At 34.5% G+C, this 19,483-nt stretch overlaps 1 protein-coding gene across 1 annotated transcript in view; it reads right to left on the bottom strand.

The window, feature by feature from the left end:
* Positions 1–979: 979 nt before the first annotated feature.
* The window catches only part of LOC149425988 (arrestin domain-containing protein 3), a 41,771-nt gene continuing 23,267 nt past the window's right edge, over positions 980–19,483 (bottom strand). Inside the window, exons 6-7 of the mRNA XM_089642699.1 lie at positions 9,115–9,382; positions 980–6,375 (exon numbers count right to left, since the gene is read on the bottom strand). Of these exons, the coding sequence (XP_089498825.1) occupies positions 6,233–6,375; positions 9,115–9,382 (411 nt within the window). The 3' untranslated portion in view covers positions 980–6,232. The remainder of the gene's footprint in view (positions 6,376–9,114; positions 9,383–19,483) is intronic.

Raw genomic sequence — 19,483 nt, 5'->3', positions numbered from 1 at the left:
AATACAATTATTTTATTTTTGTGTTGTTAATTAACCCTTCAGGCCTCGGAAGGACATTACTAGCCACAAACATCATATTCGATTATAGCCTCTGAAAGACAGATCTGACCGGGGCGTCAATACATTATAAAATGTACGTAGATCTGTCATTTGTTCGTCATTGGAAAGATAAATAATTATTCTTCACAATTTGTATCAAATATTTATACATTATAACATGGATAAAATTTAAAAAAATTGTCTAAGTGCATGATTACGAATTGGTGGTATTTTTTCATTGACAGTTGAAAGTTAAAAAACAATTTTTTTTTATTTTATTGTATAAACGGCATAAAAATTGAAGTGACAGTTTTACTACTAATTGCCTACAAAAAAGGAATATGTTTAATAAACATCAATTCTTTCAATCGAGTCAAAATGTCCTGGTAAGTTTTTTGTTAACATTTTCGTGTTTGATATTAAAAATTTATTGCTTAAAAAGTTCAATGTTGTTTTCAAATGCAAATATATCAAAGACAATTTTATCTAGTTTCTAAATTAGTATTTCTTTTAACGATAACTTCAAAAATAAGTATTATGTAGCACATTTTAGATACCAAGGGAGCATTCCAAAATTCCAAGAAAATTCAACTTGTCGTTGGAACTTGTTGGTAAAAATATTTAAAAATCTGAAGGGTTAACTACTTGTCATTAATTTCAATTTTGCCATCTATTTTTAGTCATAAAAGGGTTTGGCGTGTATCAACCTCCATTTGACATTTGAACGGCCCCTGTTAAATGAAGTTTCTCAGCCCGTCAAATATAACGGTCATGCTGTTATGCACCATGGCTGATACAATTTGATAGAACACTGAAACTTATCAGGGAAATCGCCTTTTATCGGGGACCGTTCAAATGTCAAAATGGTGGTCAATCAAATGTGACAAGAGTTTGAAACAACCCAACCGTAGGCAATAATAACCAAAACATTTTTTTATGTTTTTTAATAAAGTTTATTTGCAAAACAAAAAGCAAGTACAAAATACGAAACAATAAAATTGACATTACAATAAAATGTATAGATTTTCGGGTACATATATTTTTAACATGCAATAATACAATAATTATAATAAATTTATGTTAAAAAAGAAGAAATTCACATTATTATTCAATAAAATATATATAAAACTTCACAAAACGTACATATTGTTTGAAAATTCATTAAATTGTTAATAATAAAAATGGTAGATATCCTTAATTTTAAAAGCATCAATATTATTTGAAGGCACATATAACGGCTAAATATCAGTAAAGTCTCATTTCATTTTCAAGAGATTCTTTAGGATTGGACAGTTTTATTATGTAAATACCGCAGAAGAGTCCCAACTGCTCCAAACCGTCTGGAGACAGCGGGCCTGTGGCTCAAAGGAGTGGGACAGTTAAGGATATAAACATAAGCTATAACCATTTCATTGACGGAAGTCATCCGTGGTCGAAGGGTAAGACTCTCGACTAGCTAGCTGAAGGTTGCGGGTTCAAATCAAAGTAAATTTTATTTGATTAATTTGTTTTATTTCATAAATTTACTCATTTAAAATAATATATAGTATATTTACGGCACATTCCAGAGTTTAAGATACCCTCAGTATAGTCCTGGTGTAAGACAACCATTCAGAATTGAAACGTTGCTTGAAATGGCTTTGGCTGCATTTGGTGACCAGATCTGAGTAGCCATCCCACCCCCACCGTCCTCTACCTCATCTCCTTCCCCTCCCCACTACCTTTAGCCTCACAGCATACCATTGGAGATGCCACATTCTCACTGGCTCCTGACGGTTGGTGTTAGTGTTAATTATACAGGATTTTCCAATAAGAGGCGTTATTTTGATATTCAATCGTAAAAGATCAATGGTTTCGTTGCTTGTGGGGCACGTAGCGCCGTCTTGTTGAAAGTAAACGTTGTCCAGACCAATACCATCCAATTCCGGCCATAAAAAATCATTAATCATCTCTCGATAGCGCAATCCATTCACCGTAACTGTTGCTCCAGCCTCATTTTCGAAAAAGTAAGGTCCAATGACTCTGCCGGACCATAAACCGCACTAAACAGTAACACCTTGAGGATAGAGAGGCTTTTCAACTATAACTCTTGGGTTTTCCGAGCCTCAGATGCGACAATTTTGCTTGTTGACGAAGCCACCGAGGTGGAAATGGGCCTCATCCCTCAAGATGATTTGCATTTGATTCACTCAAGTGAATTTTAATAATTTCAATGCGTTGTTGAAGCGTGTATCGTTCCATTTTTATTAATGGCGTAGTTTCTACTTGTCAAATGTCAAAAAATGACAGCTTCAAAAGTAACACCTACCGAAATAGCGGGCTATTCAAAATAACACCTCTTATTGGAAAACCCTGTATATTAGAAATATTGGCAATAACTTATTTTTTACTAAGCATGTTTTGTCCATGAGAAACAGTGTCATAAAAATAATAAACATTGTTACGCACCAGAGTTAAGCTGACAGATTTACATGTAATGCTGCGTTTTAAAAATGTCAAACCAACTGATAACACCAATACACAACGCTGCAGCGCGTCATTATTCGTGTAGCGTCAACCATTTGAAATTTTCACAACGAGTAGCATCCACACGGTCTTTGCCCGTGTAAGACGCAGCGTAAGGAATTATAACTCGTAAAGAAAATTATTAAAAATCAGTCATTGAAATTGTGTCTGTTTTATATTATTAAAATTATTATTTTTGGATAATTATCTAACAAAAGACTAAATTTTGTGCAATTGTATTAGTTCATATTTCATTTCTTAAATCTAAATATTAGTAAAAAGCCATTCAGGTGGACTTAGGTCTATAAAAGTGCAATGCAATTATTTATGCAAAATCCTTATAAATAAATTGTATTCAATCGTATATACAAAAAAAACAGGGCTGGAAGACAAACTATCTTATCTATTGGCTGTATTATATAATAGGTTGTAGGTTATACAAACAGAGTTGAGTCAAACACAGTACTCACAAAAACGCATTGCTTGCATACAGCAAGTTTGACCATTTCCGACCATGCGTATATTTCAAAATACATAGATTTAATTATTTTTTCCTTCCTATCTAGACTGAATAAAAATTGGCAGTTGTTTTTAGATTGCTTGTATAACTGGCTTAGCGCGCTATTTTTTAAATTGGATTTTAGCTACTAGTTTAGGCGGCAGCCATTTTTATATTTAGAAATGTGATTTTTGTGTTCAATCTCGACTAAAATTTTTTTACGTATAATTTTTTTTAAATTAAAAAAAAAAAAAATATTTTTTTACCTAATGTTCTTTCAAATGAAATTAACAATAACTTTTAAAGTATAAAAAAAATCAAATAACCTTACCTATAAATTGTCTTTAACCACTCGGAACATTAGAACGTCAAAAGACGTAAATATGATAATAGCGGTCAAGACATTAGTACGTCTTTTCACGTAAACGCGCGAGATTTTACAAAAATCGATTTATTTCCATCACTAGTATACGGATTGCCATGATTTAAAAAACAGAGTATCGATAATGAATAACGCTACGCGTCTGCATTCGAGAATATCTATGGAATTTCGAGGTGCATTATCTAAGTCGATTGGACTTGTCATCTTGTTCGTTCATAATTTATTGCGTTTTTAAATAATTTATTAAAAATATTTTAGTTTGGACGGTTAATATTTTGAGGTGACTAATAGTTTTTAATTATATTTCTTCAATATATAAAGTGTTATTTCTTTATGATACTCAGAAAATAGTACATTTTTCACAGCTTTGAAATAATGGTCAGCGATTTTTACATATTTTTGACGTTTTCAGAAAATGTATATTTAGAAACGCAAATATTTACGTATAACAAAACAATACGATAGTGAATTTCATAATCTTTCCAAAACATTTTTTAGAATGAGGCTACGTTTCCCAAAACGTGAGTTATGAAGCTTTTAACAAAACTCGTGAATAACACAAAAATTTTCGCGTTTTGACAGTTCGCAAAGGGACACAAAGTAAATAAAAGTCCTTTTCTGAGAGGTTAAGCATCAAAAGTCTGAAAGGGTTTTGAAAAGCTGTTTCGCCTTCCGAAAGCATTACAATGATTGTATATACTTGTTGTCTCTTTCTCTCTAATAACAAAAAGTAAGCGCAACAAAGACAAAAGGCTGTTGAAAGTGTATACATATAAGCACCAATACACATTAATCATTATATTGTGTTTATCTCAACTCTAATTGCACAACCTATACCTATAACATTATGTAATAAGATTTGTTTTTGTGCGGCGCTTTATTATATTTATAATTTTAAATCGTTTTTTGAAATTGTATGTAATCTATTTTTTTAAATAACAACCTGAGAGATAAATAATATCATAATGCGAATATCTTTTATTCAACTTTATATATATGTTTCTTTCCATAGATATATCATAGACAAACAGAGTCTATATTCTAATAGAGTGTATAGTTTATATTAAAATATTATAGAAGGTTATAGAGAAATAAATCGACCAATTTTCAAATTATGTACTATGTAACACACAGCAAAGGACTAAATTCATCCAATAGGGTATTTTCAATGTTTTTGTAATTCTGTAAAAAAATTACAATAATTAAAGTATTTTTATGTTAACGGATATATAAATACAGGGTTTTCCAATAAGAGGTGTTATTTTGATATTCAATCGTAAAAGATCAATGGTTTCGTTGCTTGTGTGGCACGTAGCGCCGTCTTGTTGAAAGTAAACATTGTCCAGATCAATACCATCCAATTCCGGCCATAAAAAATCATTGATCATCTCTCGATAGCGCAATCCATTCACCGTAACTGTTGCTCCAGCCTCATTTTCGAAAAAGTAAGGTCCAATGACTCCGCCGGACCATAAACCGCACCAAACAGTCACACGTTGAGGATAGAGAGGCTTTTCAACAATAACTCTTGGGTTTTCCGAGCCCCAGATGCGACAATTTTGCTTGTTGACGAAGTCACCGAGGTGGAAATGGGCCTCATCACTCAAGATGATTTGCATTTGATTCACTCAAGTGAATTTTAATAATTTCAATGCGTTGTTGAAGCGTGTATCGTTCCATTTTTATTTATGTAGTAGTTTCTACTTGTCAAATGTCAAAAAATGACAGCTTTAAAAGTAACATCTACCGAAATAGCGGGCTATTCAAAATAACACCTCTTATTGGAAAACCTGTATATGCCATTTTCAATTTGCCGCCACACCGACATGTTCGTTTTTATCCACTGTCAATACAGCGGGGTTGACGTCACGCCGGGCAACGTTGGCGAAAGTTTTCTGCGTCAAAATGACGTTTCGGAATTTGCGGTTTTAGATCATTTTTAAAATCAATAATTATGAATGAAAATATTAAAATTATCAAAATCAGAAAAAACAACTTAAGATCCTACACAAATTTTTAACAGTATTCATAATTTGTGAAAACACCCCTTGGTTAGGTTAGATTAAGGCTGATTCACAAAAGTAGTTTTATGCTATTTTCACCATCCTACAATCTTGAAATAAGTGACTTTTTAAAGTTTTCAGATGCAGAGGTAGAACTGGCAGACAGCTCAATTCACCAAGTTACATTAAATTTATGATCAACAATTATGACACCATTTGAACGAAAATAAATATGGAGATCAATTTGTATATACTTATGAGTGAAATTCACCACATTCGATTAGCTGTAATCATCGAGTAGAGTACATTATCTGTTTCAACGCCACTTAGAAATGCTACCATTAATTAAATGTCAGTTTTTACAGTCGTATAAATCCCATGATTGAAGTTACTCGATGAGTAGTTTCTCGACAGTTTACTCGGAGGTGGTGAGACACCCCCTTAGTGTAAATGTTAATCAGACAATGGAAAGCACCTTTAAATAACGCGTAGTTCCCCACACCGAAATGTCTCTAAATAGGCTGTTAAATTTGATTTATGACCAACATTCTGAGACAGTTTACAGCGTGGGTTTCGAATTCTGTAGGAGTTGGGTTGAGCTAAGTTTAATAACTATATGTTTCATATCTAATCATTTGTAGAGTAATGAATTAGGTATTAACGCAGTGGAAGTATCAAGAAAGCACATTATTTTTTGGTATGTAATTAATTAGGGGAAGCACCATTCTTTTAAGACATAGCCCATAATAATGCATAGTTATATTAAGCCTTATACAATACGTAACATTTAAAGGGGTGTTGATCTTATTGCTGCGGTTGAGGGTAGCCTCCGTAGGTGGGGTAGCGCGGAGTGAAGTCAGATCTGCCATTGATGATCATGTTCTGGTGGTCGTCAGCATCGTGGATGGTTCTTGCGGAGAACTGACCTTCTTGGAATGTGGGTTGTGCTAAAATGGAACAATTAATAAATCGATAAGCATTTTGTAAAATTAAATAAAAGGAAACCATTTTGAAACAAAAATAAACAAAATCTTTGTTCATGTTGCCTATTTATTTATCTATGACAAACAGATATTATCATAGAAAATAATGTAATTACAGTAATGGACTGACGTATTGCATAGTCGCTTGTTTGTACCGGGGAAATCGTGACTACTTTTGATAAAAAGCAGGGCAATTGAATGGTTACGGGAATAGTTTAGGTGGTCAGGATGTTCAAAGCGTCAGGATCCAACTCAAGCGTTGTGGGTTCAATCCCCTGCTAGCTAAGTCCTCCATCATTGCATAAGTAACATTTGACGCCTATTATGATCATAGTAAGAGGAATTAAAAAAATTTCAGGTTATTCATATTATGTTTGTCTTTCTTAAAAATTAAATTAAAAAGAACAAATTGAGGTTGACAGTAGAAACCCCAAGAAGTTAATACTTTAAAGGAAGTTTACTTTGAAGGAAGATTAAAAGAAAATATGGCTGTAGGAAATGTGAAGTAGATGAACACATATCGATTTGGTGTCAATGCCTCGCTTTATAGGAGAGAACTCTTAGTGTGAGGCGCGTGGTAGAGCGTTCTGCGGAGTGGGCTGCGAGCGGGGCGTGCGACCATGGAGCTTCGCTGCCTGGCCTCAGTGAACAGACAGCGTTCGGGGGAAACAGTCATGGCTTCATGTGATATTATCGACATGTATTTAGAAGAGAATTTTAACTTTATCATATGTGAAAGGAATGTTGGAATGAAATTGTAAAACAAATTTTAAAAAATTGGGAATTTTATACACTATATGAAAATTCAAGGTTAAACAAAGATAATTCCACCCATGTACATGAATATCAGTGTCACCGTTTGATTATACAGGGTGTATCGGCAAGTACCCGACAAACTTTAACCAGCTATTCCTTAGCACATTTGTAGTAAAAAATGTTATGGGCGCTTTGCTGTCCGGTAACATTTTTTTTCCATTAAAAACAAAAAATAAATAAAAAATCCACACTCCGTCACTGTCATTTGCATTGTTTCTCGTGTTCAACAGCTGTTATTAGCAAGTGTGTCAAAAAGTGTCCTCGCTCTTTCGTACACACTAAATAATAATAGTTAAAAATGAGACGAATGGTGCCGTGCCATTTCGTTGTGATTGTAAAAGCGCGCCAACATAGTTACGTAGTACATTATTCAACGAAACTCGAACAAAATATCGCCAGACGGGTTTTCAAACTTTGACAAAGGATAAAACATTGGTGACATGTGGTGAAAATATGAATAATAAATTTTTTATTAAAAAAAAATGTTACCAGACAGCAAAGTGCCCATAACATTTTTTACTCCAAATGTGCCAAGGAATAGCTGGTTAAAGTTTGTCGGGTACGTTCCGATACACCCTGTATATTAGAAAAAAATAGAATCGCTATAAAAACTTCCATGTACCTACTAACTTTCATATTATATCAGATTTAATAACTCCTGCATTATATCTTCCAACGATATCATGCAAGTGTACTACAAACGCTATTCCAACACAAACCGGTTTGAGCCTGGACGCGCACACCCCGCTGAACGCTCTGTACACCACTCAACCGGCCGTCAATCAGGACTCTTGCATGTACGAACTGATGTGATTGTGGTGCATGCTGCACGCTCCATCTCGTAGAACGCTCGATTAGAAGGGGCACTCGGGCCGTACACAGATTGGGGGGTTTCACAGAAATTCAAATTATACCTTAGACACCCGGGGGTCAAGCTGTTGAATCAGGACACCCTTGGTGAACATGCCCGGTCCAGTGCCGGCACAATTGGAGCAGTCCGCTCCAGGCGGCGTCTTGCCAAGGCGCTGACAATATCTAATACAGCATCTTTGAGGTGATTTTTTTTACAAAAACGGCGCTATGCAAATCACCCAAATATTATTAATTATATCTGGGGGGAAGGATGTTTGTAAAGTTTTGTTGCAAAATAAATGTATTTTCTTTGTTCAAATGTGGTTTTTTATGTTATTTTGTGTGTCTAGTGTGACGGACATGCAATTACAATAGCACAATGAGCTATTTTTTTAGAAGTCCAAAAGAAAGCTGCATTGTTGATGTAGTTTTAGTTAAGGTTAAACGCAACGCTCGTTGTATTCTACGTGTTCACAGATGGCGTTAATTAATTAATTTTGTTTAAATACGCTTTTGCAAGGTATTGCTTTACAGTATTAAGACAAATTATTTGTTTGCGCCCTCATATACGCAATATGAATATGAATAAATAGTTTTGTCCATATAAAAACTCAATTCTATCGAGAAAAGCATACAAATACAATATTGGATTGAATCATCGGTAAAATATTGTATTTGTGTGCCTTTCTCGAAAGAATTAAGTCTTTAAACGAACAAAACTATTGATTCATATTCATATTGCGTATATACGGGCGCAAACAAATGATTTGTCTTAATTTTGTAAAGCAATACTTTGCAAAAGCGTATTTAAACAAAATTAATTAATTAACGCCATCTCTGAACACGTAGAATACAACGAGCGTTGCGTTTAACCTTAAGACTTTTTAACATTTAATCTGCGCCAGTTTGTTGCGCTATTTGGCTCAGGGCCGGGAGTTAAACTTTATAAAAGCAACCAAACTGTCGACGGAATCAGGTAAAATACGGGGTAAATAATTTGAAGACGTGGTTAATGTAATATTATGAATGAATTACCTAGTTGAGGATACAGTGTACTAGCTCCAATGGGCATGATTGCGGGCTGGTTGGGATCAGGCCCCAGACCAGGGTCAGGGATCATGGGGGCGCTGGGGAGCAGGGGGGCCTCCGCCCCTGGCTGTCCATAGCCCTCCCCTTGACCCTGCGCGGGCACGGGGGCCCCGCCAGGGGGCATGGCATCGAAGCCAACGATGGGCACAGTCCCCAGGATGATGTTCTTCTTGTCTTCCATATCCATATGCACACCGGACGGTGAACATGTTACCTAGAAGTCAAAATATCAGTACTACTGCGCAAGAAAATAACAAAAAAAAATTTAGTTAACAAATAAATAGTTATAGTCCAAGCGATGACCGTAAAAATCCCATCCCATAGGCCACATGAACCAAATTGGTACTGGGCTTTAACCCCAAATAAGATTAGTAAAAAAAACGCATTCATCCACATTTCGGCCCGGGAGGAGTCCTGGAAAGCGACGACTTCCGGTGTCATTTTTGGGATGAAAATATCTGACGTGCCACATTACCAAAACTAATGGCAAAAGTTGATTGCAAATTTGTTACGAAAAAAAAAATCGTTCGGCCAACTTTTGTGTGGGGAGAAGTACCTAACAAATGACATTGTAGGTATCCTCCAGATGCGGCAAAACATCTCATCGGCCCACAAATCGATGTCAGAATTTAGATAAAAATTCCCTTTTTATGAATATGTCGTTCGGACGAGGAGAACCTTGTGGTCTACGCGATTATTCGAGCGAAAAATACCTTTCTTCTAGCGACATTTTTAAATTACTCGCGTAGACCACAAGGTTCTCCTTAATATAATTTTGGTTGAACGATATATTCGTAAACAGGGAATTTTTATCTAAATTCTGACATCGGTTTCATTCTTGTGGCCGATGAGATATTTTGCTGCCTCTGGAGGTTACCGTAAGGAGCATCAGCTTGGTGAGCGGTGAAGGTACTAATTTGGTTCACGTGGCCTATGGGATTGGATTTTTACGGTCATCGCTTGGACTACTTGTAAGGAACAAGAGAAAACACCACTCTTTATACTCAAATCTAGAAGTTAAATAAAGAAAAATTAAAATGTGCACCTGTACAAAACCAAAGGTACCGACTGTGATTTGAAGAAAACTTAAGACTTTTTTATAAATTATTTTTATATGAAAAGTGAAAATTCTCCAACTGTCGACAGAATATGGCTGAGGCCTGAATGAGGAGTTAAAAGATCACTAACAAAAAAAAATTCCACATGTAATACCAGTGCCTACCAGTACCAGTGGGTATACCTGGGATACTGAGGCAGCATAACTTAATGGAATGTTTATATTATAATATTATACATGTATGTGCTTCGATACACATATATGGATATTGGTTATATTTAAAAATACATTCATACATTATATATATATATATATATATATATATATGTAGAATAATGTTCTCGGTTTACCCGCGTAAAGTAGTCCTTAAAAGGACTTTTTAATTTCTGACGTTTCGGACAGATCTCACTGTCCATCTTCAGAGGCCTTATGTCCAGAATTTCGTCTCAAACTGAACGCTTTCGCGTGTCTGTTCGGTCCGGAAGTCAAGATACAAGTGTATCTTGACAAGACTTGTATCTTGACTTCCGGACTCAACGGACTTCCGGACTTCAACAAGACTTGTATCTTGACTTCCGGACCGAACAGACACGCGAAAGCGTTCAGTTTGAGACGAAATTCTGGACATAAGGCCTCTGAAGATGGACAGTGAGATCTGTCCGAAACGTCAGAAATTAAAAAGTCCTTTTAAGGACTACTTTACGCGGGTAAACCGAGAACATTATTCTACATCTTACACCCGTGAAAACCTTAACCATAACATATATATATATATATATATATATATATATATCCCGCTACATTTGTTGCGTCCGACCCCTAAAAACTCCATAGCATTGCAGCGTCCACCGACTTACAGCGTCCGATATACGGACGCTACAATGTTTTGACCTCAAAATTGGCCAGAACGATGCTTACCCCATGTAGAATCGTATGGCAAAAATTTTTGTGGAAGCAAAAAATGTCTCAAAATGTCTGAAAACGAATATTGAACGTTTGACATTTTGCCGACAGGTTCGCTACACGATGTATATATCGAGCAGTGTATGTTTTTATTCATTTCTACGATCTTGCCGCGTCCACGAAGTAATATAATTTTCGATACATAACGACGATCATGCTGCGTCTACGCATTACATCGTTAGTATTGCGTCCTCAAGACCGATTACGAGTAGATATTATTTTATATACATAACGACGGTCGTGCTGCGTCCACGCATTACGTCGATAGTACTGCGTCCCCGTAACCGCTCATGAGAATATACTATTTTTAACTCATAATGACAATCATGATGCTTCCATGCATCACGTCGATAGTATTGCGTCCCAGTGAACGATCACGAGTAGATATTATTTTGAATATACAACGACGGTCATGCTGCATCCACGCATTACTTTGATAGTATTGCGTCCCCCTGGCCGATCACGTTGAAATATTATTATGAATACATAACGACGGTCTTGCTGCGTCTACGCATTACGTCGATAGTACTGCGTCCTCGTGGTCATTCGGAGTACATTGTTAAATATTATTTGAGCGTTTGGTTGAGTAAATCATCAGATTTGGCAACATTTGGTTAATTTACAACGATGCCGCTTGATACTCAGAACTAAGAATCGTCTTGCGTGGTTTTTAATGCATAACGACGATTTTGCTGCGTCCACGCATTACTTCGATAGTACTGCGTCCCCATGGCCATTCACGAGTACATTTTTATAAATTTTTTGAGCGTTTGGTTGAGTAAATCATCAGATTTGGCAACGTTGGGTTAATTTACAACGATGCCGCTTGACACTAAGAACTAAGAAGCATCCTGCGTAGTTTTTAATGCATAACAACGATCGTGATGCGTTTACGCATTACGTTGGTAGTATTGCGTCCGTTGTTGTTTTTTTTTAAAGAAAAAGCGTTTTTTTTGGGAGCGAAACCCGGTCGGCACAAAGTATAAAAAATAAAAGTGGTGTTTACAAAGTTATTGTTTTATTTTAAATTAAATATTGTTGTCAATTAAACAAACAATTTATAAGTTCCCGAATATTATCTGAATATAAAATAAATCTTATAGAATAAAATAAAAACCTCAAGATATGAATTAAAATCTAGCAAGAATATCGTAACACAAATTGTGATGATTATTATTAATATATTTATAGAATTATAACTATATATTTTATCACACCTTCATAAATGCAATGAAAACTTTAACTTAAATGAAATCAACAAAAAATAAAAAATATAGAAGAATACGTATGTGAAACATACAGCGAATGCACTAAAATCTAGAACAATATAATAAACCTACTAACAATCTTGCACTTAAACATAAGGAGTATAATTTGAAACATGGACGAACTTCTGGTATACCTATGTATTTAACATTATGTCCACAACCAGATTTTTTAATACTATCCGAGGCACACTCGCATGCAATACATAAAAATATACCAAGTATTCCAAACTACAAACAATATGTCACAAATTAACACAAAAATAAAAGTAGTGGAATTGTAGTCTATGCTAAAGAAAAATTTACGGATATCAATGTTAATGAAATACCAATATGTAACGCAAACTGTTTGTCAATTAATGAATCTAAATAATTAGCCAATTAATATAATCGCATGTATCGAATACATAGCTCTATTATACCCTTATAGTCCAGTAGGTACCCAAGCGATTCCTTCAGAAACTTGATCAGGGTGCTTAGGCTGTGAATATCTTGGAATAATTATCGATAATAACATCAAATGGAAAAGTCAAATAAACTCCACAGTAGACAGAATGAGAAAACTCATCTTTATGTTTTTTAGACTTAGAAATACTTAAAGGTATTTATTTTGCACTTGCACATTCTACACTACTACAATATGAAATCGTGTTTTGCGGGGGGGGGGGGGGTGCGTATAAATCATACCTACGTCCACTTGTGACAATTCAAAAAATATTAATAAAAATCATATTTAAAAAAGCCATATAACTATCCAACAAATAAATGTTTTCCAAGGTTTCCCGGTTCCCTTCTCACAAAAATTTATGACAAAAATACTCGTACATTAAGAACTTCAATTACATAAAGATTTATTTGATAAAAATAATATTCCATAATTAATTTTAAGCTAAATAATTATTTATATTGGAGGACTAACCGTACCACTAGTTCGAACTACAACAGCAAAACATCATTATTTATTTAACGGTATAAAATTATTCAATAAATTACTCCTGGATATATCTGAGGAAAATTATGACAGTTACAAAAAAAACAATTTAAAATTCTCTAATACCACCTAATAAATTTTCTTATTGTTTTAAATTATTTATTTATTTATTTTATTTCAGGGAAATCAACAGTTTACAATGTGGTTCATTTATACACGTGTAATTTACCTAACTGAGAAACCAATTGCAGATTTCCGCAATATTCTATTTTATTATGTATGTAAAAATTTAAAAACTATACTTACAAGAACTAAAAAATATTAAATTTATCTAAGAAAGCAAACACTTAGTGGCTTGACATTATACAAAATGAAACAAATACTTTGTTTTAAACCACTTTATTTTTATTTATATTTCGTCGACCGGTTTGGATTGAACCCAAATATTGTATAAAATAAATATTAAGTGGTTTAAAACATTGTATTGTTTCATTTTGTAAAAAATATAACGTTATTCAAGAGGGAGATTATTATAACATGAGATTATTTTAACTGGAGATTATTATAACAGGAGATTATTAAAACAGAAGATTATTATAACGTAATACTACATAATATATGTCATTACATAATATAATAACATTTTATGCAGTTTGGTACACGTTTAATACATTTTTAATATAGTTTTTATATTTATTTTGGTTACATTGAAGATAGAATCAGAGAGAATGTTATTATACATATGTTGAACATATTCTTCTAAGACAAGCATTTTTATTTTACTAGATTACATGAGCGTGTGTGCCGTGTAGGTACTTTCAAATCAATTCTGCTTAATAAACTCCACATATTATGTTTCTGCTTATCATTCCTTGGTATTATTTATAACTAACCTGTTTTTATTGCTTTTATTGTATTTTCTTGTAAGGCTATTAATAGTTTTTGTAATAATATTTGCAATATAAATATGTAAAAATATATTGTTGTCCTCTCCTAAGCACAAGCATCTTACTTATCAGAAAAGTGATTTAAATATTATTTAATATTATGTTGTAAATATTGTAACACTAAAGATGTTAAGAAATAAAAAAATTAAAAAAAAATATTTTGAACTTAATGGTATTAATAAGTTTAACTCATTAATTAAAATATTGCAATTTGAGGTTGAACTAATTAAGTTAAATATAAAAACAGATATTATTATATTGAATACGTAACGACAGAAGTTCTGCGTCGATGGTATTGTATCCTCGTGACCAATCACGAGTAGATATTATTTTGTATACATAACGACGGCCGTGCTGCGTCCACGCATTTCGTCGATAGTATTGCGTCCCCATGGCCGTTGGCGAATTTGTACATTTTTATGTATTGTTTGAGTCCTTGGTGAAGCAAAACGCCAGATTTGGCAACATTCAGTTCATTTACAACGTTGCCACTTAGCACTCAGACATTTTTGTAAGATGGTTTACAGTGGACGGTAAATTGATATCCCGACCTAAAAATGTCCAACCGCCCTCTGCAATGGAGCGAACTGGCGCGTTATGAAATGATACATTTTTACTAAGGATATCATTGTAAAAAAAATTGTCGCACGCCTGCGCCCAGTAGGTACGTTTGTATACAAGGTGCAACAAGATTTTCATTCAAACTTCTCACTATCAATAGACAGTTTGTTATCAGGTCTGGTGTGTTTCTGGATGTCAAAAAAATAAAACATAAATGTATATACATATATTTTTTATATACCTCACAAGAGTCTCAACCGCTCCCGTCTGGAACAGCGAGACTGTGGCATCCCCAATCTGAGTACTAGGGTGAAGGTATTGGGGAGGGGATGAAGATGAGGAAGAGAAATGTAGAAAAGTACCTGGCTATTTATATCTGGTCACCAAACACGGCAAAAGCTTGGAAATAACGTTTCCATTCGGAATGGTGGTCACACACCAGGGCGATACTGAGAGTATACTTCACTCTGGAACGTGCTGCAAACACACTTTATATTATGTTTAATGTATTAATTGTGAAATAACACAAACAAATAAAAATTTATTTGCGCACGCCGGGTTTGACCGTCAGATTACGGACTTCGGATTACGAGTCGAGAGTCTTATCTCTCAACCACAGATGCTGTAATTAATTAATTAATTCACTATGAACGTGAAAACTTCACTAGAAAAGTAAGAAATATTTTGTGTTGTTTATTTATTTGTTAATTTATTTATTACATCTAATAGACGTTTACATTCTAGTTTAATAGTTGAGTATCGCAGTTATTATAAATTCTTCAAAATTAAAACAATAGAGAAAACAAAATAGAATGAAAAAAAATGTTACAAAAAAGCGTATAATAAAATAAGATACATTGGTAAAAATGATAAGAAGTCTCACATAAGTAGATATTCAAAATGAACAAAAGATTGCAAAAAATATAGATGTCTATTTGTCTAGATATATAAAAGAATTAAAATAAACAATATTTATATTGATTATTTTTAAGGTGAAATATATCTCCCATATCAGAATAATTCATGTAATCCTAAGGGGTTTAATAATATAAGGGGCATAACAACGGCCTAAATTTACCTTTTGAAACTCTCAAAACAAATCCAAGAGTCTTAAGGGCCTTATATACGGAAGACGTAAAAATTAAATCGACCTTCAAAACGCCATGTACCAAACAAATAATATACACTCGGACGCAAGAATATATTATTCAGTATGGACGTGAAACCTTTATTAGAATAGTCAGCAATATACGGCGGACGTAACAATTGAATTAGAGTGAACGGACGTGAAACCTATATTAAAAGGAACCTTCAATATACAAAAAATATACACCCGGACGTGAGTATGTACGTGACGCTAGAAATGTATGAAAGTGTAATAAACATCAAAACCTGCATTATTATGAATATTAAAAAAATATGATATTAGCGATTATCGTGAGTAAAACATAGTGCAATATTCACAAAAACAATCTAAAAAAAAGAACTAGAAGTGCTGGACGCCCAAAGACGGATTTACGCACGGACGCAATAAATGTAGTGGGACCTATATATATATATATATATATATATATATATATTGACCTCTTCCCGTAGTATGTTGATCCAGTAAGAAGTTGTTAGACTAAGTTGATCCACCTTTAACACCATATAACTTGGCAATTATGGAATACATCTGAATGAATTGACAACAGTGGTACAATAATTATCAATGTTGCCAGTTTGCCAGAAAAACCATTTGATGTACTGTTCATAAAATTTTCAAAATTTGTTTGCAAATCGGATGCATAATTTATGTTGATCTACCCAAATTGGCATACTTATGTTGATCTCATATATATTGATCTATTCCCGTAGTATGTTGATCCAGGTAAGAAGTTATTAGACAAAGTTGATCTGTGTCCCTATATATGGTTTTACTAAATGAACCAATCAAGGGGGCAATCGGTGGACTGTTCATCACAAGGTTTTATCTGATTCCGTAATCTTTTGTGATATTGAACTCAAAGTATTAGTCTCTAGAGTCGAATATCGCATGAAATGAGTGTGAGATTGTACCGTTTCAAATAAAAACGACGTGTTCATTCGACTGTTTGTTGCTTGAATTGTTTATAAGAAATGTATGCGTATTTAGATTGAAACGAAACTTTCGCAAAAATCAAATCCATAAACAAATACCTACTGCGTGGCGGGCCGGATCGAAAGAGACTGGTTGAGGGATACCTTTTGACCATCAAAATCCAAAATGGCGGCAAAAGGCATAATGTTATATGGGAAATTTTGAACTTGCATCTATTACCATCTCTCCTGATTACGCTTCGTGACTTAGTAGGGGTGGCCGGGTTCTTGGTTATAATGAGTAATTAATGGATGATTGGACGAGGTTGGAGCTAACAAAAAACTGTCCAAAGAAGCGAAGCTAGCAGTCCACAATGGAGTGCTGGTACCTACCCTAATATATGGAAGTGAGGCATAGAACTGGCAGAAGAAGGCTGAAAGTAGACTGAATACTGTAGAAATGAGATCCCTGAGGCATATGTACGGTATGGTTAAATCATGTATGACGAAATGTGCGTATGCTGTGTCTATTCTACAGATATTTTATTAGAGCCTGTTAAAAGGAGCTAGCAGCATTGATCCCCGGTGCACCGTGCACGTACTTGATACTCGACGGACACGCGGAATACACGTTCACAGTTAAGTTGATGTTATCTATACATATATGAACGGGTCGTTTCTCCGACTCGTTTTATCGTAAGTCGGCTCGCATGTGGAACGAGCTATCGGCATCTTTTTTTCTTCCTCAATATAATCCGGGCCTCTTTAAGACCCGCATTAATAAATTCATTCCTACAGACCCTATCTTAACCCGCCCCATAACGCTGCCCAACTGGGTGGCGACATAGTTTCTTTGTATTTAACGTGTAAAGACAGGTGCGCTCTAGTGAGAGGTGTCACATAAAAAAATCATATCTCCGAATTTGAATATAGAGACATTCAAAATGATCTATATTATAACCAATGAATCCACCCATCTTTTATCGATTATCACATTTTATTAGGTAAATAAAATCCTAAACTTTTTAATCGCACAACTCAACTCAACTTCAAATATTAATATTCTGTATAAGCGATTGTTACATCTTACCGGAGGTGACCGGATAAATCATCAAAATGATAATTCATCACATCTTTAAAAAGTTATATAAAGTCATGGAAAGTGATGAAACAAAAACATTATTAACTGGGTTAAGTAGGTTAGGTTAGGTTAGGTTTAAATTTTTTATTCATCATTTCTAATGACTTTATATCACTCTTTAAAGGTTTGTTGAATTGTCACTGTGTTCAGTTATCATGGAACCCTTACCGGAAATGTGTATATTTTAAAGTTCTCTAAATAAAATGAAATGCTCTTAAAAGAATCATCTCATATTTAATATTGTAAAACAATATGACCGGAAGTCGGCATCTTTCTTTGAAATAAAATAAAGCATAAACTAAAAAACAGCTACAAGGTGGTTACAAATGCAATTATATTTAATCAATTTGTTCGATTATAATTTATATGAAGTTTTTTTTACAGTGGCCCAAATGAATATTATATGGGGCCAATTGAACCAATTTGACTTTAAGCATTTTCTACGTTTTGCGATAAAACTTAGATTTAGTTGTAGTACTGGGTCAATTGTACTGGTATCCCCCGAAAACATAAAAACAGAAACAATATAAACTACTTTTTGAAAAGAAAGACAAACATTCCCGGGTTAAGAATAACCTGGAAATATTTGAAAATCTCCTACTACCACCACAGTTAGCTGAAAATGTTGCTTGTGTTGTGATGGAGGACTTAGCCAGCCCAGGAATTGAACACACTATGCCTGGGTGGGACCCAAACGCGATGTCAACTCGGCCACCGACCGGTCTAAAATATGGCAGAAATCGCTCCAGTGGATAAGTAATAAAACGTAGTTTAATTGTCTAAAGAAACAGATAAATTTTTAAAACAGTAATAAATAAAATACATTCTGGAATCGTTAATAAGTCGGTTTGAAATATTTAGCCGTGTTAAGTAATCAATAGTATCGCGGTGGCAAAACGTGGAATTCCATAAACGTTTTTAATTTATTAAAAATATTTATTAAATCAAAGACAAAACAATTAAATGTATTCTAATCAGGGTGTTGTTATATCCCGGCTGGCGCAGAGTCCGCAGGTGCATTATTGTTGACCTTCGGATTGCTAGTCGATAGACTTACCCCTCGATAACGGAGGCCGTCATTTAGGTACGTTTTAAACTATGTTTTACATTTGAAAGTAGACGTTTATCACAATTTGGGAGGAGGGTATGTGTACCGCCGCCCCGGGAACCATTTATTGGATAACCCACACTTCTGCCATGGGTCACCCCAAGTTGTTTGATATGTTTGGTGACTTATCAGGAGTGCCCGAGTTTATGGGGTGAGGTATGTGAGGGGCTTGGCGGCGGATGCGCCTGCCTAATAACTGCGTGGTGGGCCGGATCGATTAGTCCTCTTTCAACGCATCGCCTTTCAACGCAGTAGGAGAGTTAGATTCTTATGTATATCACTCA

This window comes from Hesperophylax consimilis, chromosome 2 (assembly GCF_061612785.1).
Source record: "Hesperophylax consimilis isolate HC1 chromosome 2, BYU_Hcon_1.0, whole genome shotgun sequence".
NCBI classification, from domain to species: domain Eukaryota; kingdom Metazoa; phylum Arthropoda; class Insecta; order Trichoptera; family Limnephilidae; genus Hesperophylax; species Hesperophylax consimilis.
The sequence above is the reverse complement of the archived record's forward strand: the minus strand, read 5'-3'. Positions and strand labels throughout refer to the sequence as shown.